A 23,304-nucleotide genomic window follows, 5' to 3' on the forward strand; every position below is an offset into this window, starting at 1 on the left:
TTCCTTCCTTCCTTCCTTCCTTCCTTCCTTCCTTCCTTCCTTCCTTCCTTCCTTCCTTCCTTCCTCAGGACTTAAATTCAGGTGGTAGCTGCTTTTCCTTAATGGCTAGCACTCTACCACCTGAGCCATGCCTCCAAACCCAGGGTCAATTTCTAAACTTTCTAGTTAATATTTTCCAGAGAAAAGTTCAGAGTATTTTCATACTGTTTAATCCTACGTTGTAGGGAGCTAGCATTAAATTTCTCTTCAGGAACTAATTAGGGGTTCTGCAGACTCCCAGTGAATGATTATGAAACATACGAGCATGAATTTTTGTATGTATTAATGTATTTACCCCAGCCATGCAACTTATTAGCCATGAGATTTTTGTAGTAATTGCATAACTTTGCTGAAATTTCCCGTCTCCTAAAATGGGACTAGTAACACTGCCTAATAGTGCTATTGTAAAGATGAAACTAAACCACCTGATACAACAAATGGAATGGGCACAATGTAAGTTCTCATAAATGGTATAAGTATTTCTTTAGATTCATTAATACTAGCATTATGCAATTTTTTCTCACACTATCACTTTGTTTCTCATATGAAACAACTTGTCTGGAAAAGTAGTAGTAACAGTTTTTTCGTAGATGAGTTTCAAGAGTGATTAGTCCAATATCTTATAGCTACTTTTGAGCAAGGTTTTCTGATATCCAGACGATAGGGATTTGCTTTTTCCCTACTTCATGGAAACTTTTAACTTCCTCATTCTCTAATCTTCTTCTAAGTAGAAGAGGCTGAGGAAGCTGATGCTTTAGTGAAGTTCTTGACACTTTTACGCCTGAAAATAAACAGATACTTAATTAACAAATATTTAAAAAGCTTGGAAAAATAGTTTAAAATGACAAATATAAAACTGGATTTTTTGTTATGTCTTTAGTGGTCATATTTTTTAATGGTCATGTTTTATTTACCTGGTGATAAACTAGAAACCTGTAAAAAATCATTTCCAAAGAAGAAAAATTTCAATAGTCATTTTTCTGCTGTGATTACTGTAACTTCAGTATTTAGTTACTAGCAAATTCTGCATTGAATTGAAGGTTTTTTTTAAAAAAAATTCTAAGTAGTTTTCACTCCTTAGTTTGTGGTGAATTAATTTGATTAATATGTGACAATACAACGGACACTTAAGGAATTACAATACTGTGGCACGATGCTAGTCTCTCTTTTTTTATTTTTATTTTTTATTGTGAACATACTGTACAGAGGGGTTACAATTACATGGGCCAGATAATGAGTACATTTCTTATCAAGCATTGCAGCCTCCTCCTTTGTTTACCCTTCACATCCCTTCCCAGCCTCCCCCCCCCACCCCAGTCCCCAATCCTCTCCCCCCACAGGCGGCTCAGTGGTAGAGCGCTTGCCTTGCATGCATGAGGCCCTGGGTTCAATTCCTCAGCACCACATAAGCAAAAAGAAAAGAGCCGGAAGTGGTTCTGTGGCTCAAGTGGTAGAGTGCTAGCCTTGAGCTGATGAGCTGACGGACAGTGCCCAGGCCCAGAGTTCAGGCCCCACGACCAACCCCCGCCCCCCAAAAAAAAGACTCTATCTCTTTCTTTAAGCTTACTGAAGGAAAATATTTCCAGTAATTGTTAACACTTGCAGAAAATCTTGTGAAAAAATATGAGAAAAGTACTTCATTTTCCTATCATACCTGGGTGTGTAGAAAAGAAATACTGGCCTCGTTACATCCAGTATAGTACATGTTTAAGGTATCTACCTCTGTCACTTCCTTCAATGTAATGGACTTGGTCAGGTGTTCTTAATAAAAAAAATAATAAAAGCCTCCTATTTTAAATAAGGATGCTATTCTCTAAGCTTTGAAGCTTACACATACTCTCTAACTTATCCCAGCTTTTGCTCATCTGGTCTTTAAATGGCTCCTTTCATGTGGTTGGCCCACGAGCCGTGCGTACTGCCATTCAATCACGCCACTGTACATTGCCATCATAAGGGCGGTTTGCATGATTTGCATTTCCTGTGCTGTTTGAGCTTCAATGAGCTCTAAGCACCACGTATGAAGAAACCACTGCCAAATAATGCAATGATTTTAGTCAAACCAGATGAGCCTCTGCTGGAGTCAGGCTACCAAGTCAGTTGGGGGTGGGGAGGTGTTGTCAGGATATCCTGTTAGAAAGGGATTCCTCAAGATGTCCACACATGCAAGATGTGAATTCCTGAACAAATCTGGCCATGCCACATAGTGATGTTACTTCTGGGAAGATAAGGCTAAGAGACTGAGATAAATAACCATGTATCTGTTGTTCTCAGAAAACTCAGTCTTTCAGATTTTAATATTAGGTCATGTTGCTAATGTAATTATTGATTATGACAATAATAGATTTTAATGGCATTAATTTTCTAACCATACATGATGAAATTTAGCCAGAGTTAAACTAAATACATTAATTACTTGTTCCTTTGTCCTGTAAAAAGAAAGCTTGTATTTTATTAAAAATAATCAATAAATGATGTTGGACAGTTATTACAGAAATGGCATCTTAGTGGGCCAATGATCAGCTACTAAAGTGGGGAAGAAAAAAAATCATGTACCAGATACTAGTCTTCATGAAAAACATAGACAGATGGGGAGACAGACCTATATGATGCCACAAATAGATGAATATCTTGTAAAGATTTCAAACAAATGTTGAAAGCCAGTGAAGTTGTAAAAGTTGGTTTAAAAGTATATCTTATGCTTATAAACATAGTGTATTTATTCTGCTCACCTGAAACCAAACCCCTAAATTGTTATTAAAATATTTTATCAATATTAAACAAATGAAATATAGACTGAACCTGTACATAAGCACAGAAATATTAAAATGAATCTCACTAATAACAGTGTCTAATTATTCATAGACTGAGGTATGGTGTTACAATGTCTACAAGAGAAACATAAGTGGAAATACTGGTAACTGTTGACAGACAATAGTTTCAAGGATTTTCTATTCTTATATATAGACAATTGAAGAATCGTCTTTCTCTTTTCCCAAGAAATTCTTCATAAAAATGTACCTGACAAATATGCTATGGATGCTGCCTTTTGGTTAATAATTAAATGCCAGCTTAATTGACTATCCTACTGAGTAATCAGTGCCTGTCATGTATGCATTATGGCCTTTCTAAGGTGCTCTAAAGATGAAGTCTTCAAGCCATTATTCTTTTTTTTTTTTCTATTGTAAACGTGATGTACTGAGTATAGAGGGGTTACAGTTACATAAGTGAGGTAATGAGTACATATTTTTTTGAATAGTGTCTCCTCTCCCCAGTTTCACTTTTCTCCCAATTTTCCCCTCCCAATCTACTCCCCCCAGTTGTCTAGTGAATATTACTGATTCATTTGTTTCCCCTTTCTTTGTTCCACCATTCTACCCTCCCCCAAACAATTAAACTTATATAAAGACAAAGGGTACAGAAAACAGTAATAACAACCAAAGAGAAAAAAATAAAATAACAAAAAATGCCTATTTCTATTGCTTTGAGTTCATTTGATGTGATCATATGCACATAGTGATTGAGCCTTTGTGATCCTCTCTTAAGAGCATCCTCCTTTGATCTCACTGTGTGAATATCTAGAGTCCTGTATAATTTATCATGTTCAAATGCATTTTTTGTCTTTTACCATCCAGTGTGTTTACTTGTAAATTTATAGGCACATTCTAGTTACAACAAATGAGGGAAACTATGTAACCTATGTTTCTATGGGCCTTGCTTACTTTGCTTAATGTAAGCTTTTCCAAGTCTTTCCATTTCCTTAACAATGAACAGTATCATTCTGATGGAAGCATATAATTTCATTGTGTATATACATCACAGGTTCTTGATCTAGTCATCAGCTGAGGGGTTTCGGATTGATTTCATATCTTAGCTATGGTAAGCAGTGCTTCAATGAACATGGTTTTGTTGATAGCTCTAGTGTGACCTTGTTTGTGGTCTGTTGGATAAATGCCCAGGAGTGGAATTGCTGGGTCATAGTGAAGCTCTTTTGAGGGAGCCTTCATACTGCTTTCCAAAGTGGTTGAACAAGTTTACATTTCCACCATCAGTGTAGTAAAATTCCTTTTTGACCACATCCATGCCAGCATCTGTTATTGTTACTTTTCTTGATAATGGTCAAAGGGTGAGATGAAATCTCAATGTTGTTTTGATTTGCATTTCTTTTATGGCCAGAGAGGTTGAACATTTCATGTCTCTTGTCCATTCTTTCTTCTTCTTAGAAGTCTCTCTTTAAATCCAGCTCATTTATTAATTGGGTTGTTGTTTCTTTGAGTCTTTATTTTTGTGGGGGTTAATTTTTGGAGTTCTATGTATATTTTAGATATGAGGCCCTTGTCTGATACATAGTTTGTAAGAATCTTCTCCCATTTTGTGGGCTTCCTATTTATCTTGCCAGCTATGTCCTTTGCCATGCAAAAACTTTTCAGTTTGATGCAATCCTATATATTAAGTCTTTCCAGCCACAGGTCGTTATTGAAGGAATTATGTAAGTACTTATATTAAAGGAAGAGATAGATCATGTATGTGGATATAAAAGTATGTCTTATTAATCTGTCATAGGTGTTTTTTTGTTGTTGTAAGTGCCATGTCACTTAAGCCTGAGAACATATTTTTAATGTGATGTGTATTGGGATGTTAAAGGCCAGTCTTCCTTTTTATTATCTTTTATACTTGGCTTGCTAATTTTTGCTTTTAACTCAAATGTAATTTTAATATATGAACCTTTTCTTATACTTTGGGATTGTTTGTAGATATCTGCCATGGGGATTTGGTGTCTGGGAATACTTTTTTTCAAAGTTTAAATGAGGAAATATTGCCTTTCCACAGCTCTTTCAAGTGTGTACCTTAGTATGTTCAGTGTTGGCAATATTGAAGTGCAGCATTTTAAGTAAGGTTATAGCTATTATATCAATTATTAAAACTATTATTCCATTTTAGGTAAAAACATCATCCTTATTTGAATGTTGAATAATATTGTAGCAACTTTTCTTTGAACATTCTTTTTGGTTACTTAGTTCCTAAGAAACTATTTTTTAATCTAAAAATAAATTGTATTTTTAGATGCTTAATCTCATGGGAGAAGTTGCCTTTAATTTATTAAACAACTCTGTAATGCACTTTGTGCATAGATCATGAAAAGCACTGGCACACATTTTTCTGACCTCACAACATAAGCTGTACTCCTGTTGCAATCCCAGCAAATGTGTTTATAAAGATTCCAGCAGCAATAGTCTTGTGACTAAATAAGAAACAGAAGCTAAAGCTAAGAGCCAAACAGATACCTATCAGTTTCCTTGAGTTTAATCTGATTAAAACATGGCTCTCAAAACCATTAAATACAATGTCATGTCAGAAAGGCAGCATATGATAAATATAGTTCATGACAGGAAATCATTATTAAATCAGCATTACTAGAGAATCTGTTATGGAAATTTCCTGTAACTTAGTTAAGATTCCCCCATTTTCTACCTCTAGTACATCACTATACTTTTCTGTTTTAATATCAAATATGCCATTTTCTGTTGAATAAAAGGTGTTTTCCTACTTTTAAATATCATATGTCTGTATTATTACCACTAATCAAACGAGCTGTACATACATTAGCTTTTTACTTCAACTAGGATAACCAATAGACAGAGTAAAAATGAATTCATACTAGACTCAAATATATCAAACCTAAAGGTAGCCCCTACCTGTCTTTTAACAAAGACATGATACTGTTTGTGTTGTTGTTGTTGTTTTGTTTTCAGTGTGAAGATTTCAACTTGTTTAAGCCTCTAGCTAATTTATAACTATCTGAATTTTAATATGCTAATTATTTGGTCTGAAACCAGGAGAATTTCATATCTAACTTCCTAAACAACATATTTACTCTGTTCTTTGAATAAATAGAGGTAGACAATTAACTAGCAAAGCCCATTTATTTGTAGCCAAACTCATACTACTTTAATTTTTTCTTTAATTTTATAACAGCTAAAATCATTTATTTTTTAAAAAGAAATATTTTTATAAGGCAGGAAAATTATTTGGCTGACTTACATTAATGAAACATTTTGGCACATGTGAAAGATTTCATCGAGCTATTACAACCACCTCCAAAAATCTTGGTTTCCATTTAAAATGTCACCAATGTGGAAAAAATACCATCAATCAAATTGCATATCTTCTAACTGAAAAGAAAAAAAATAGAAATGAAAAAAAAAATGAGAAAGAAACAGTGGATTCTAGCGGATTTTTGGCTTCCCATAAGGAATTCTAAATCTGTGGTCATTTGTCTCTGGCCTTAAGATTTTCTTTTGTTTGTTTGTTTTTTTCTTTGCTCTACTCCATGTTTTTTATCATCCTAACAATAAATCCACTGAGCAAGTATTCTCAACTTTGTGCTCCTCTGGGTCAGACAATGGGAATACTCTAGTTCTGTGAATAAGGTGTAAAAGAATTTATTTCTGTGAAGAACAGTAGTAGGAAAATAACTTTACAATAAAGTGCAGAATTGCATATGCCATTGTTCTTCTTTCTCTCTGCAGTTATGCTTAATGATTTAGTGGAAACAAAGATCACCCTTCATCTGGAGCTTTAATAGTAAGCCCTTCATAGGCATTCAACCAAGGAAGAAACCTGCATTCAAGTAACCAAAATAGCACTTGGGCTTTTATCAATTAAAACGTAGGCTTTTTCCCCCCCAAGAAACAAATGTAAAAAATGACTTGGTTATCACCTAACTGTGCTCTCTGAATCCTGTAGGTGATTCCTGTGTAGTGGATTTTAGGCCTTTCTCCAGCTCTCGATATCAGCACTGCTTCCCATTGTCCCACTTGCAATTCACGACATTGTTCAGATCCTGAACTAGTCCTCAGATGTGCAGAATAGTGGGATGGCTCATGTTTCGCATGTCACCTACTTCTACTAACACTGGGTTTAGATACTGTGGTAAAAGGTACCTAAGCCATATTAGAAAAACAGTGACAAAATGAAAGTATTTTGAGGCTTTGTGCTGGTATCCATATAATTCTACAATAAAATCACATGCATATTTTATTACCATTCATCCCATCCTATCCTATCCTGTCCTGTCCTGCCCTGTCCTGTCCTGCCCTGCCCTACCCTGCCCTGCCCTGGCCTCTCCTTTCCCATTCCATCTTAATAACTTCTCATCAATAGATTATAGGATCCTCCAGAGATCCCTGTAATGCTATATTCCTACACCATTCTATATACTTGTGTCAGCATTCTGTCATTGTGATCATTATAAGGAGGAAAGGTTCGTTTTTTAGTATAATTTTAAAGGTTTTGGTTCATGGTCATTTGGCATATTGCTTCTGGGCCTGTGGTGAGGCAGTACATCCTGAATGGGAACATGTTGCAGAGGAGGCTGTTTACCTCATAGTGCTCAGGATGAAGGGGTTAGGGTAAGGAGAAGTGTGTGGAAGGAATGAGTGAGCTCAAGGACATACTCCCAGTGACCTAACTTCCTTACACTAGGTCCCACCTATTAAAGGTTCTAGTTCTAATAGCACCACATGTTGGCAGCCAAGCATTTGTTTAATACATGGGTCTTTGGGTGATACTTATGCAGACTACAGCAGCACCTGAGTAAAGTGTCAGTGAATTTCCAAAACAGTTGCGTGAGGAAAAGCTAATAAAAAATAATCAATTAAAATGTGTGGAAATGTATCAAGAGAGATGAAAAAAAATTTTTTTTTTGGGTCCGGTCGTGGGGCCTGAACTCTGGGTCTGGGTGCTGTCCCTCAGCTCTTCAGCTCAAGACTAGAGCTCTACCACTTGAGCCACAGCGCCACTTTCGGCTTTTTTCTTTTTTGCTTATGTGGAGCTGAGGAATCGAACCAGGGCCTCATGCATGCAAGGCAAGCGCTCTACCACTGAGCCACCTTCCCAGCCCCAAGAGAGATGAAATATTTTGTGCTAAGTTAGGCCACTTTTAAGTGGCAGGTAGAATGGAACCTGTTTTCTAGTTGGTACTCAACAAAAGAGAAATTTGAAAATGAGAAGATTGTTTTACTGAGAAGTTACGTAAGTAGTCTTGCTACCAAAGTGCCCTCAATATAGGAGGCTTTTATTTTAGCTCAGGGGCATTTGCTGGTTGAGGATAATCTGAAAGACTAACTATATTTAAGTTTCCCTATTTTTCTAATTTGCATACTCAAAATGCCAGCTTTGATGACTTAAATAATCAAGGAATCTTTATGGGGAGATAATGAGTTCCTCTGACTCTCCTTCCCTTTAACCAGGCAGCCAGAAGTTACCAATTAAGGAAAAGGGAGAGATGTGAATGGAATACTAACCTCTCAGTATGATGCAAGTTAACATTGAAAATGCAACAAGCCTAGATTCTGCTTCTTCTTATTGTTGATTCTTTTTCTTCTGACAGTAACTCACTTGTCTCTACTGTCCAATCCTTCTTTCTTTATCTAAATTTCTCTGAAGCACATCTTAGAATTTTAGAGCCTTTTCTAGATTCTATTGTAATCAGATCATATTCCTACAAAGATGAACAGATATCTTACAGATGTTACAAACTTGCAGCTCAGCAGTATGCTGGGCCTGAAATATGTGAGAAAAGCCACTCCTTGTCAAGGTGTAGGAGAGAACCTTTGATTTGGGGCATCTGAAATGCAGAACAAGGATTTGGCTACATAATACACATCAAATGGCAATAATTGCTGACATAGAACACTGGACATGTGCTCCCTGCATGTCAATGATGGTGGAAAGATAGGTGATAGGAATCAAAATAGCAGCATAGTAGTTAGACAGAAGTCAGTGTTAGTGGTGATAAATAATGCTTATAAAATGCTTTACAAATTCCTTATCTACATCATTATATTTTATCTTCATAACAACTTACATTAATAGTAGGCACAAAGAATTTTCTTTTATAGTTCAGGCTCAAAATGTGATGATTTCTCAAAGTGTATCCCTAGGAAATTGTAGTCAAGATTTGAACTAAATACTTCTATTGTAGGAAATAGCTTTGTTTCTCAAAGAGGATGCATTCATATTTATCCATTTTTACATTCAATCATGAAATTAAAAGGTAAACATATTGGATGAAACAGTGGTAACAAAACCAACTCTTGTTCCTTATCTTTTGTAGTTTGTCTTCATTTTTCTTAGGATTGGGCTGATTTTTATTAGTAGTTAACAACCACATGTAACTATTGAACAATTGAAATGTGGTTGGTTGGAATTGATATACTTTATAATTATAAAATACAGATGGAAATTTTTAAAAAGTAGCACAAATAAGTAATGTAAAATACATCATGATCTTTACATGGATTATATACTGATAATATTTAAAATATCCACTGAGTTGAGATGGAGGGAAGCATCTATAAAAATCAAGGAGAGTATGCTGGAATAGAGAGAGAATTGTGGAGATCCATGGAAAGTCTCACTTAAATATTCAAATAGGGACAGATCAGCCTATGAGTTCTGAGAAGTTCTCAAGGGTAGAGGAGTCATCTGAGAAGGAATATTGCCTATATTCTACCAAAACACTTAGACATAGTTACCATTTCCCACCAGCCAGCCTGAACACACTATGAGATTTTATCAGGGCTGTGGTTTTACTTGGGAAAGGGTTGGCACAAATGTTGGTAGGTAGAGTTCCTTGAGGGAGGAGGGACTAAGAGTCCAGTGATTTGCTTTGCTATTTTCCAGGGTCTACTCTCACTTTATTGCCTAATGGACTTTCCCAGTGCTATTCCTTATGTGTATTCAAAGACAGCAGAAGAAAGGGAATATACAAAGAAATGTGATGCAGTCTTGTGTCATGTTATCACGTGAAGAGTAAGGAGTGAATATTCTTCAAATCTGGGTATATGTTTGTGTATTAATACTCTACTAGCAGATAGTATCAGTTAGAATCAAGCTGCCCTCTCTTTCTGTATATATAATATATATTGCTTTGAAATAATTTCATACGTTTCTCTTTTTCTATATAAATAACTTTTTAAAGTAGCGATGAATTGGCTAAGTTGAATTTCTTGCCTTTCTCCGGACAGTAATTTTTCAACTTTATATTTAATTGAGAGGAATGTTAAACATTTCAATTATTTAAATGTTAACAAAATTATCTTAATTTAAGCTACTCCAGTAGCTTAAATTATTTAAAGTGATATTTAACATGTTTTTAAATTATCTGAATACATTTACATTTTAATAATAGAAATCTTTTTTGTTTTCTGTGGTCTCAACTGGTTTTCTTATCAGAAAATAATGCAAAAATATCTGTGTCTTTTATTTCTTAAGGTTTTATATAATTTTTAATTTTATAGTATGCATATGAAAATGTTTTGAAAACTCTTCCATAAAAATATAACTACATTATTTTAAATCACGATGCCATTTTAAATTTATTATCATTCTCTTTCAAAATATCTACCACAATGAAATTTCCTTTTTGCTTTGTTTTGGCCAAGCTAGGTTGTTGAATTCAGAGTCTTAAGCCTCATGCTTGCTAGGCAGGCATTTTACCACTTGAGTCATCCCCACAGCCTGGTTTTATTTTAGTTATATTCTTGGACAGGGTCTCATGTTTTGACCCAGGCTGGTTTCAGACTAAAGATCATTTACCTACTACATGGCTCGTATTATAAGCATTGGTCATCATGCCACAGTGTTTTTTGGTTGAAATGGCATCTCACTAACTCTTTTCATAGCCTCAAGCTTCAATCCTCTCCATTTCTGCTTCCTAAGTAGTAGAGAATGAAGCCAATGAAGCTACTATCTGTCATCACATGTTTGTGTTTAGGAAATTGAAAACTCTCTGTATTTATAAACTAGCTCATCTTTAATGGGCATGTTTTATATATCATTTTGGGCTTCTACTTTATTAATATTAGTCTTGAAATATGGTGCCATCTTTAATATAGTGAATTCTGTTCATGTGTTTTTTAGTGAGAGTATTATTTCAGACATCTTGATCTATAACTTAAAGGAAACATTGTGTTAAGACAGAATTTTACCCAAATATTGAGAATGTTACAAATTGTTTCTTTGCCTGCCTGTCAGCATCCACAAAGTAACTGATTTACCCCTTAAAATTATTTCAGGTTTTCTTCATAATTAATATGCAAAGATTTGTATTTGCTCTAATCTGAGTTTGGACAGCATTGTTTTGATACCAGTAGCATAATGAAAATTAATTTTTTTGTAAATGATGGAAAATCATTTATTATTGTCATCAAGATGCAAGGTATAAAACATCAGAAACAAAAGGCAACATTTCAGACTCCTAACAGTAGATAATGAAAACGTTTAGAGAGGAATACAGCTAGGAATTCAGAGTTAAAAGCATCTGCCTTTGAAGAGGCAGTAATGTTTCACTCAGCTTTGAAGATGGATAGAACTTAAATGGACATGAATGACCAGCCAGATAATAATTATAAAATAAAATAAATAAAAATAATGATAATAGTTTCTGAGTTTGAACTCAGCCTTGTACTTGCTAGCTAGGTGCTCCATCAACTTGACCCACACATTCAATTTTTTTTTTGCTTTAGTTATTTTTCATATGGGGGGTCTCATATTTCTTTCTTTTTTCTTTATTTCCTTTGTTCTCCTTTCTCTTCCCTTCCCTTCCCTTTTCCCTTTCATTCCTTTCCCTCCCCTTTCCCCTTCTCTCCCCCTTTCCCTTCCCTTCCCTTCCCTTCCTTTCCCTTCCCTTTTTCCCTTCCCTTCCCTTTTTTCCTTCCTTTTCCCTTCCTTTCCCTTCCCTTCCCTTCCTCTCCATTGTTTCCCCTTCCCTTTTCCTTTCCCTTCCCTTCCTTTTTCCCTTCCCTTCCCTTTTCCCTTCCCTTTTCTCTTCCCTCTGTTCTTTCCTTTACTCTGTCCTGTTGTTTTCTTTCCTTTCCTATTGTTTTGACTTGAGACAAGTCTCAGACCACCCAGCTTGTTGGGTGAAGTGGAGTTTTACAATTTTTTTTGCCTGGGCAAAAAAAAAAAAAAATGGAATTACAAGTGTATGACACCCACATCTGGTTCATAATAATAGCTTTTATTTACATAATATTTACCTCTTGCCTTCCACTGTTCTAATATATCTGTATATATCAACAATTTCAACAATTTCACTCTTGAAATAAGTAATAGTATGAGCGTTACCTTCATTATCCACCCCAAAGTCTTCTTGATAGGTGCTCTGGCAGTAATTGATGTGATGATACAACTTTAAATATAATTTGGTAGGTGAAATTAAGGAAGATTGAAATCATGCAAGCAATTGAAAAGGAGTCAGAAACATTTATATATTATCAATGGATATGAAGTGGTTCAGTGTTCTAGAAAAATAATATGGTAGAAGTACATTGCATTAAAGATTTCAGTAATCACACTCTTCATATCAGTTCTAATCAATGCTGGAAGACAATTTTCCATAAGTTTTTCATGTCCTTCATATCTGTATGCCTACAAGTAGGGGAATTAAAATGTCTTTTTGTTTTGGACTACAATTTCAAGGAATTTTGATTCAGTTGGCATTGGAATATAGAGATATTTTTGGATTACTTAGCTAGTTTGTTTGCTGTCCAGTACAAGATAGATCATGTCTTTGTTTAGAATTAGGATTGTACAAATTTTCAGCTTAATGTAAAAGATTTGGGTTTCTCAAACTTAGGGGTGTCTCAGCTATGGTACAAACATTATTTGCACATAATCTGTCTCAACTACTCCATGCACAGCTATTGACCTTGAAGGTCAAGGCAAACTAACATGAATATGAAGCTTGATTTTGTTTGATTATAGTGTCCTGGCTAGTAAGCCCTTTGTAATTATCCCACTTCCACCATCTAGGACACTTTGGACACAGCTAGACACTACATTATTAGTATGTATATAGGGACCTTTCACTATTCTTGATAAAGGAATGAGAAGAATGGTCAATAAAATACTATATATAAGAATTGAAAATTAACCCAGTCATCTAAAATGAGTGAATAGTCTTATGAATTATAGTATATTCATATGTTATATTCATATGGTACAATATGGATTACTTACTGAGTAATACTTATTGAACACTTATGTCAGACACTTTGCATGAGAGAAGTGAGAGCTTATTGCATGGACAGGGAGGCCTAATTCAATGCAAAAGGAATGCAACACCAGAGATGTATGAAAGTGAAAACTTGTTAAAATGATACATGATGCTTAATACAGAAGGTCTGAACTTTTGGGTGATACACATTTTCTAGGAGAATAGTATGGAGGGTATTTCATGCAAAGGTAGAGGCCATAGACCTTTTCTTTCTGTGGTGGTGTATAGTCTGTTGTGGCTGAGTCATACATTGGTAGAGGAAGACTGTCAGATATTTGGTTCTGATATATATATATATTTCAGAAACTAGGAAAACATTTGTGGAACCTGAGGAATGCTAGACTTATTATTGAAAGGGAAGACAAAAATCAATAATTTAACATAAATAAGTAGAGCAGAAAATAGAAAATTTATAGATTTCCTATTCTGTTTAATAGTAGTCTGCATTATATTCACTTGTACTTTCATTAGTTTATTCAGATCAAAACTTGATATATGAGAATTTTAACTTACATTAAGGAGGCAAATCTATGTCTGTCTGTCAGTCTGTATACACTCACAATATTTATTTGTTCAACTTATTAAGAGTAGGGAATGATGCTGGATAACAGTGGCTTATGCCTATAATCCTAGCTACTCACGAAGCTGGATCTGAGGATTGGAGTTCAAGCCAGAAAGGCTGGGAAGTCTGTGACACTCTGACCTTCCATTAACTACCTACAAAGCCAGAAATGGGAGTTGTGACTCAAGTAGATCACTAGCCTTGAACAAAAACAAAAACAAACAAACAAAAACAACTCAGAGGCAGTGCCCAGGCCCTGAATTGAAGGCCTAGAATTGGCACTAAAAAGGGGTTGTGAGGGTGGGAGGAGGAAATGGTTTATACAAAGGTGAATGAATAATAGTTGTACCTTTAAGATTCTTGTTGATTTGTTGCAAACATGGCAAAACCCCCCCCCCAAAACTTAAGTAACTACCAAGAAATAAAATTACCCAAGCTTCAGGGTCTGAAGAGCCCTCTTACCAATTAGTGGATATTTGCTCTGAAGAAGAGAGACAGTGGCGAAGAGAGACAGTGGCTTACTGTGCAAGCTAGATAGTAATAACATGGAAGGAAAAGGCAACTTAGCAAGTTAGGGGGTCACAGTTACTCATTATAATTAAAGCTCTAATTATGAAATAGATGGGGCAGGAGATGGACTAATGTAGCCAGGTGAACTTGTGTATCTGGGCATTTCACATAGTAACTTGCGCTGCTTGAGGGTATTTTTTTCTCACATACAAAACTAAATAACAATATAGAATTCTCCTCTACTGTTGATGAAAATGACAATAGTTAATTTATTATTCAGGATTTTTTAACTTTTAAAATTTATTGTCAAGGTGATGTACAGAGGGGTTACAGTTACATAAGTAAGGTAGCGATTACATTTTGTGTCTAACTTGTTACCCCTTCCATCATTTTTCTCCCTCTTTTCCTCCCACCAACCCACCCCAAAGTTGTACAGATCATTTCCAAGATATTGTCTTGTGAGTATTGCTGTTGCATAGGTTCCTTTGTCTCATGGTGCTTGGGTTCTATCTGGGAGAATAATCTAGCTACATTTGCATTCTGGAAACTCTGTTCTCATGATTATGAGGATAAATGTATTGGAAGACAGGCTTGTAAATAAAATTGTAGTAGTCCAGACTTTGCAGTTGTAAAAGATTAAGAATAAGGATGATTAATTTGAGAAACATTCAAAATGTAGAATTGACAAGGTTCACTAATATGTTATTTTTGGTAATGTCGGAAAAAGGAGTGAAAGATGAAGATGAGTGTCAAGTTACTGATTTGGTAAATGGTTATTCCTGTAACTGCAACTAAATACAGCAGAAGAATATATATTAAATAGAATGAGTTATGTTTCAGACCTTTTGAATTTAAGCTGCTAATGAGCTAATCCAAGTAAAGATTTCCAACACACAGTTGTAACTATGAGCATATAAGCAGCACTGGAACTCTCAGAGTGGCATTGTCCTTAGTATCAGAATTGTTTGTAGTCATTATAGGTACGTTATTTGCTGAACAAATCAACCTAAAACCCCAAACGTGAAAGAAACTTTGCACAGCTTCACATAATTTGCTTAACTTTGAACTGACATATTTGAAAAATAAGGAATTAAGAAAAAAATGTTTTTAAAACATCATGAATTTTCCAGCAAATTTTAATCCTAGCACCAAAGTAGCATACAAAAATAGGATTAGAGCTAAAATGGCAGATCATTTATTTGAAAGCCTTAGCTTGGGATGACTTATTCAGGATACCATATTTAGTGAAAGAGAAAAAAAGTCTATATCATGATTATGGGAATAAAAACTATTTCATCTTTTAATTTTTTGTTTCAATCACAAGTGACCTAGGGAGAAAAATTACTCTCAAGCTTTCAGTCATCACTAATTGAAAAGCTAACCAAACTGGGTTATTGCACATTGTATTTGAAAAAGAGACAGACAACAATATTCTTTCAATAGATTATATGATATAAAGCTTAGCTGCAGCACATGTGCAAAATGCCCCTCCTAAAAATTAAAAATAATTGAATCAAATACTATCCATGTATAGGAGAGTTTTCTACTGAGTTTTTTAGAGACGTCTTGTGTGATCAAAAGAAAGAGCAAATACTGTCATTATATTCAATATACAGTATGTAGAAATTGAAATATATAAAATGAGAGGAGGGTTGGGAAGAGGAAAATGGGGAAATGATGGAAGGTTGATTTTGATTCCTATACTCTCTACAAATGAAATGGAATTGTAACCTCTTTGTGTAACTACTCAATGATAAACATTTTTAAGAGTGAAGAAGATATAGAATGATAGATAGAAATTCACATGTATTTCAGGATTTGAAGTTTTTAATTAATTAGAATTTCATTTCAAAAACAAATGACAATGGTATCAAAGTACTTGTAGATCCAAGAAATGGAAAAGAAATGTTTTTTATATTAATTTTTCTGTTTTTTTTTCCTGCTTCCCCCCCCATTTTATTGTAAAGATACCGTACAGAGGGATTACAGTTACATAAGTCAGGTAATTACCCCCTCCTTTGTTTTTCTCCTACTATCCTTTCCCTCTCCACCTTCCCAAGTCCTCCCCTGCTCCTCCCACCCCAAAGTTGTAAAGTTTGTTTTCAACATAGTGTCTTATATATCTCATTGTTACAGTGGATCAACCTGTATCCTTGTTACAGCATTTTTATTATTGCGATTCCCCTCCCCAAATTAGGAAAATGTATACACAAGATTCAGGGCACTGGAATCAAATACAACAGGGATTATACCGTGGGGGAAGAACACACAAAAGAAACAAAAATTCACATAGTACAGTAAAAGCAACAGTAACAACAACAACAACAAAAACATGTGTTCCTATCTTGGGGTTCATTTGCTTAGCATCATCTTATATGGTCATATGTACTTTTGACCTTTTCTGCTTGTCTGGTAGAAATATCCTAGACATATACTAGCTATTGCAAGTAAGGGAAAAGAGGGGACCTATGTTTCTTTGTATTTTTCCCCTTTTGTCACTGTTTGTTTTTTTCTCTACCTTTTGTCTTGTATGTAAATTTTCTGCTTTGTGGAGGGTAAGAGGAAGCATAGAAATGTTGAGACAGAGGATGAACAGTGATACTCATGAGACACTATGTTGAAAATGAACTATACAACTTATGGGAGATGAGGGTTGGGAGGAAATAAAGTGGGAGAAAATGAGGAAAGAGGCTACACTATTCAAAGTGAAATGTACTCATGTGACTGTAACCACTCTGTACATCACCTTTACAATGAAAGTTTAAAAATACATGTTTATAGAATGCTTACAGTGTTTCAAATACTACTTTAAACACTTTATGCATACATAGACTGTCCTGAGAGGGGAATATAGGCCCATTTTTTCCACATGAGGAAATGGGAGCCAAGAATATACAAAATCTTGCCCCTTATTTCATGGCTAACATGGCAAAATCAGTAGTCTGTTTTCATAATCTACATGGTAAACCTATGCAATCTTTGGTAAGTATTCATAGTAGAATAGACTCTATCTAAATGTACCCGTGGTACATTTAGGGAGTCTTTCTTCACTTGCCATGTAAACATTGGCATGTGTCTCTGTCATTTTTAACAGCCTTAGAGTGTATCCTTATAGTCCAGGACCTACTTAATATGCATTTTTAGAACAAGTTAGTGTGCTTTTTGTAATCTGTGGTAGACTTGGACAGTGAGCCTTCTTAGTTTACAATGGACCTGAGTAGTTTAAAGTAGACCCAGCTATTCTATCCTCAGTGTTCACGGTACACTTTGTGAACTTAACCCGAATTCTACTTTAAATTTTAGTGCATTTGTTTGTTAGCGTATTCCCACATTGCAAAAATGTTCAAATATGGAGAAGGTGAAATTCTTGTCCTTTAATGTAGAGTCTGGTATTATTTTCCAAATAGCTTGCATTGCCAAATATCAGTTTTTCTTTTAATTTGTCCTCACTACTCCATAAAGATGCTATTTTCATATGTCTCTTACATTTAAAAATAAGGAAAATTAAAAAGAATTTTAAGTTATCTTTTTAGGTTAATTGTACTTTATAAGATGGACAAAATTAGATGTAGGGACTACTAATTTTGGGAGATTTTATAAGGTTTTCAGTGTATAACTGTAAAATATGTTGCTCTTTATTTAAGAAATATATTGGAAGAAGAAATTATTTAATTCAAGTAATTCAGAAGGTAATAGGGAAACTTGCTATTGAAAGTTTTATTGTTAACACTTTCCATTTTTAATTATAAAAGTAATATATAATTACATGATAGAACATTGGAAATAAAATATGAAAATCTATAAACCCAGAAGCTGTTGTAGCCCTATGGTTTTATTGCCTTAAAAGGCTATCATTTTGTTATGTATGTACTTTTACATTATTGTAATAATAGTATGTGTATACTTTTTTACTTTAACTCCTAATATTATTGAGGATTTTAAAACAAAGTAAATAGAATATTAATATGTCTTTTGAATAAAAGTACATTTTTGGGTTCTGGGTTTTCTTGGTAATCTATACCAAGTTATTACCTATTATAATTAAGAAACAGTTTTTTGTTACTGCTTAGTTTAGTACATTCATGTCTTGTTTCTCTGTCTTGGGCTTGCCTTAGCTAGTCATATTCAAGCCTACTGATGCCCCCTACCTGCAGGCTCAGGCTTCCACAATACCTGTCCAATCTTACCTGAGTTAGTCAATGAAACTTTAGCTTCAGACTTTATCTCACTGGTTGGTATGAATTGGAATTACTTATACCCATCTGAGTACTTTGAATTTGTTCTCAGAGCTCTTTGAACTTATGTTTATTCTTTTCAGGTAGCCTTTTCACATTTCTTCACACCTTAATTGCAGTTTATCTGGATTTCTATCATCTCCATACTGTTCCCTTGTCTTTAATCTTTCTTTCTCTAAGTATGTGTTATATCATGCTCTTGTGGATTTATATTTTTTTATTATTTTTCATTTTTATTTATCTCCTAAAAACTTAAACATTTCTCCCCCCCCACACACACTGCCTACACATTTTAGTTGAGACTTGCTTGTTTCACATTAAAGATGATAGGTAATATATATTTATTCTGCATCTGCAGCATTTTAAACTCCACCACCAGCTTCTTACCCTTCATCCAAACTTAGTTGTCCAGAGTGTGTTGGCCACATTTTTTCCACAGGCTCTTCACTCTGCTGAAAGGACATCTCTTTTTGAAGAACTCCTGATCTTGTGACGTTCAAGGGAAATGCTTTTCCTCAATCCTTAAAAGAACAATAAGAACAACAATAAACATCCCTAGTTTAAAGAAAGAAAAAGGCATTTCCACAAAAGGATTTGTAATCCCTACTCTCAAGTCTGATTATGTTTTCTTTCTTTAGAATCTACTATCACAGTTTTTTATTCTTTAATCCATCTGGATAATCTAAATAAGTGTGTGAATACTGTGTTACTTCTTTCATATTGCTTCACTTGGTCATTGTATGTCTCTTTTTTTGCCTTCCAGAACCATATTTCAGTCAGACTCAGCTAGCTTTATATTGAGAAAAATGTGGTAGCTCTAATATAATTTAATCTCACAATTTCTGTCCTGTGTGTTATATGTACAAGAAAGAAATGTGGCTCCGAATCATCTCTACTGTATTGAAAATGTGAGGGACCATTTTAACACTTTTTCCTTGATAAGATGCAGGAATATGTGCTGAGAGAATTATTTCAGGCATTTTTATTTATATCCTTGTTAAAATATAGTTGAATGAAATTACCTGCTAATCAGAAACTAAAACTTTATATAAAAAGCAAGTTTATTCACTCCTAAAAGAATGTCTTGCTGATTTCTTTCTTTGATTAATAATTAAAGAGAAATTTCTTTATGTTTTAGTCTGTTCCTATTATAAGGTATTAGGCTATCAAATCCTTTTTGTTTCATTGGAAATCAGCCAATCTTTGACTACTTTGATGTCAGCCATTCACTCTTTATTGCCTTTTTTTTAAATGCCAGAAAATAAAATGTACAACCTCACCTTATATTAATGTAATTTTATGCTTAAGATTTTACATTTGCAAAAGTCCAGAAATTTAAAGTTATAGTTCCCAGAAGAATCTTAATTCAGTCACATTGCATAAACGGATATTAAGGCTGAAATGTATCATCATTACAATAATGCAAAATACTCATATATGCATGAGGACAAAGTTATAGTTGCTGAGGGAACTATAATTTTGGATTTTCTGACTTTTTTGCTCATACAATTTCAACCATAACGTTAAGTTAATGCAGTTTTTCATAGACAGTAAGGTAATATATTTGTTGCAGTGTTTATCTTAACTATACGTTTTCATTGGCTTCATTTGTGTCTTCTGTATTTCTATAAACCTGTACTTTTAAAGATGTGATTTTTCTACAAAGAGAACTACCTAAGGAATAAGTCTGTATAAAAATAGTCTGTAGCCTCATGTATACTGATATTCTCTCTGCCTTTCCCTTTCTCACACACATGAACACACAGCCTCACACACTTATGTTACATTCTGGCACATTATAGAAGCAGGTAGCATATCCACTACCTGCTGTTGAAAGTGTTGACGATACTGAATTATTTATTCTATCTTCTACACTATCCAAAATCGTTTTGGGTACTTTGACACATTTTGGTCTCTTCCATATGGATACTTCATGGTGGCAGAGTTGCCAGATGCTCAGGTTTTATGACAGTCTTAGTTTTTCAAGGACTGTTGGAATATTCTTGGGAGAATCTTGCCTTGTTACTGATTCCTATGGAGTGGTAAAATACAGATTTCTTTGAAAGTGTTTCTCAAGACACAGAGTTATTGTAACAAAAGGTTACTATAATGTCCCATCTTAGTTAAAGTGCCTTTAACTTTGGGGACTTGGTAAAGGCACAGTGTATCATGATTTTTTTGGCAATGAGTTGTTATCACCTTAGCAATAAGTAATAATAATGCTATATTTAAATTTAGACATTAAACAAATTTGAAGTTTCTTCCAACATTTGAAATATCAAAGGTATACTTTCACATAGCTACAGCCATTTATTTGTATTTCAGTTTCCAAAATGCAATATAAAGAGCAGGTTATGAGATCTAGTTTATATTTGTTTATATTTTTATTTTTAATATATTTTTGTTTTTATTATTTAAATAGTGTACAAAGGAGGTTCCATATAAAAAGCAGCTTATAAATTCAATATATCGTAATCAATGTCATCCTTTTCAACACTCTTGCCCATCCCTCTCTTAACCATCCCTTCCATCACTCTTCTTAATATTGTACAATACATGTTGGATTCTAAATGACATTCTCCCCCTCCTCAATTGTCTATTCCTTTATTCCAGATCCTATGCCAACTCTTTCTATTACCTGCTTCTTGGTGTTTTATTTTCCTGAACTTTGCTTTTGCTTTCTAAGGAATTATGCTATTTGAGGTCTTATTTTAATCCATTTTGTTTCAGCTAATGCATGTATATATACTTGCATACCATCCAACATACTGAACCCGCAAAAATCTAACAACCCAATTAATAAATGGGCTAATGAGGTAAAAAGAGTCTTCTCAGAAGAAGAAGTAACAGTGGCCAATAGACACATGAAGAAATGCTCTACATCCTTGGCCATAAAGCAAATGCAAATCAAAACCACATTGAGATTCCACCTCATCTTATTTTCAAGGAAACAAATGACAACAGGTCCTCACAAGGATGTGACCAAATAGGAACCCTAATCCACTGTTGGTGGGAATGGAAACTTGTTGAACTATCCTGGAAAGCAATGTAGAGGGGCATAAAAATTTGAAATTAATTAAAAAAAAAAAAAGCTGTTGCCGGGTGCTGATGGTTCATGTCTGTAAGCCTAGCTACTCAGGAGGCTGAGATCTGAAGATCGCGGTTCAAAGCCAGCCTTGACAGGAAGGTCTGTGAGACTCTTATCCCCAATAAACCACTCAGAAAACCAGAAGTGGCACAGTGGCTCAAGTGGTAGAGCACTAGCTTTGAGCTGAAGAGCTGAGGGACAGAGTTCAGGCCCAGAGTTCAAGCCCCATGACCGACCAAAACAAAAAAAAAAAGAACATAGAACCCCCATGATCCAGCAATTTGACTTCTGAGAATTGACCCAGACCAAGAGACTATAAAGCCACCAGCACAACTAAAATATGGAATCAGCCCAGAAGCCTCCCAGTAGATGAATGGAACGAGAAAATGTGGTATACACAGTGGAATTTTTCTCGTCTATTAGAAAGAATGATACTGTACCGTTTGTGAAGAAAAGGAAATATCTGCAAAAAAATTGTTAAGTAAAGTAAGCCAGAGAGACAAAGATGAATGTTTCACCTTATAGGTAGAAGCTCCACTTAGCTTATAAATTTATGTTTAGTTCATCTTTACCAACTGGATTAACATTGCACAGTGGGTATCATGTATAAACTCTATGCAATGTATCATAGTTATATACATATAAATGATACACATATAATTCTAAATTTACTTAGTGGATAAAATCAGATGTGTAACGACAAAGGTCCAAGGTATTTGTTTTTCCTTTTTCAAGATGAGTAGAAATACATAATTTTTCCCATATCCAATATTTGTCTTTTAAACACATATAAGTAGAAATTATGCTCATTTAAAAATATTAATCTTTCAGTGTTTTTCTTTTTGGTTTCTAAGTATGAATTTTTTTATTGTCATGTTAATGTGCAGAGGGGTTACTGTTACATAAGTAAGGTAATACGTGCATGTCCTGTCAAACTTATTACCCCTTCCCTCATTTTTCTCCTACTTTCCTCCCCTGCCCCACGTTGTACAGATCATTTCCAGCATATTGTGTGGTATATATCGTTGTTGCATTGGTTCCCCCTACCCCGCATCCTTTGTCTTACCATTCTGGTGTTTCCTTTCCCTTCCCTAATACAAATAAATATCTATAAAATGCCAGGGTACCAAAATCAAATGGCAACAGAGGATATACCATAGGGGAAAGAACATACAAAAGAACCAAAAAATTACATAGTACATTAAAAACAACAACAAAGAAAAACCTCTCTCCATGTCTCCATGTCTTGGAGTTTGTTTCACTTAGCATCATCTTATATGATCATATGTGCTAAGCTTTTGAGCTTTTCTGCTCATCTGCTAAGATTATCCTAGACATATACTAATTACTGCAAATAAGGGAAACCATAGAAAGTCTTACTTCTATTGTGACATGCTGTATATTTCTTGGTACTTGCAGACCATTATGTGAAAGTAGAGCAATAGGAAGAAAGGACAGGACTGGCTCAGGGGGGGGAAGCTTCCATATTGTGGAGTCTGTGTAAATGTTTGCATGCCTAAGAGAGGCTTCTGTTGTGCCATTGTGTGACCTATGACCCACAACCCTCAGACATGTGACCCTCACATGGAGGCAATTGGAAGTTCAAATAACTTGAGACTCAGGATAGTATCTGTTGTGTATCTCTAGAACCTATTTTTGCTCATGTTCAAGTACCTTTGTCAACATCATTTAGATAGAAGGGGTGAAACATGATCAAAGAAAATTTAATGACTGTGTATTTCTTAGATGAATAGATTTTATTCTCCATTTAAATATAGAATACTTTAGTCCAAACCTCTAAGCTGCAGTT

At 34.7% G+C, this 23,304-nt stretch overlaps 1 protein-coding gene across 7 annotated transcripts in view; it reads left to right on the forward strand.

The window, feature by feature from the left end:
- Positions 1–23,304, forward strand: part of Gtdc1 (glycosyltransferase-like domain containing 1) — a 286,433-nt gene that overhangs the window by 56,589 nt on the left and 206,540 nt on the right. The window contains exon 2 of one of the 7 annotated variants that reach the window (XM_013030079.1): positions 9,724–9,880. The exons of 5 other annotated variants lie outside the window; for them this stretch is intronic. Coding sequence is in view for 1 of the 2 variants with exons in the window: in XM_013030077.1 (XP_012885531.1) it covers positions 9,773–9,852 (80 nt within the window). In the remaining variant the exon portion in view is untranslated. The remainder of the gene's footprint in view (positions 1–9,723; positions 9,881–23,304) is intronic. One more of the 7 variants, XM_013030077.1, reaches the window with a different exon arrangement.

This window comes from Dipodomys ordii, unplaced genomic scaffold, assembly GCF_000151885.1.
Source record: "Dipodomys ordii isolate 6190 unplaced genomic scaffold, Dord_2.0 Scaffold126, whole genome shotgun sequence".
Lineage (NCBI taxonomy): Eukaryota > Metazoa > Chordata > Mammalia > Rodentia > Heteromyidae > Dipodomys > Dipodomys ordii.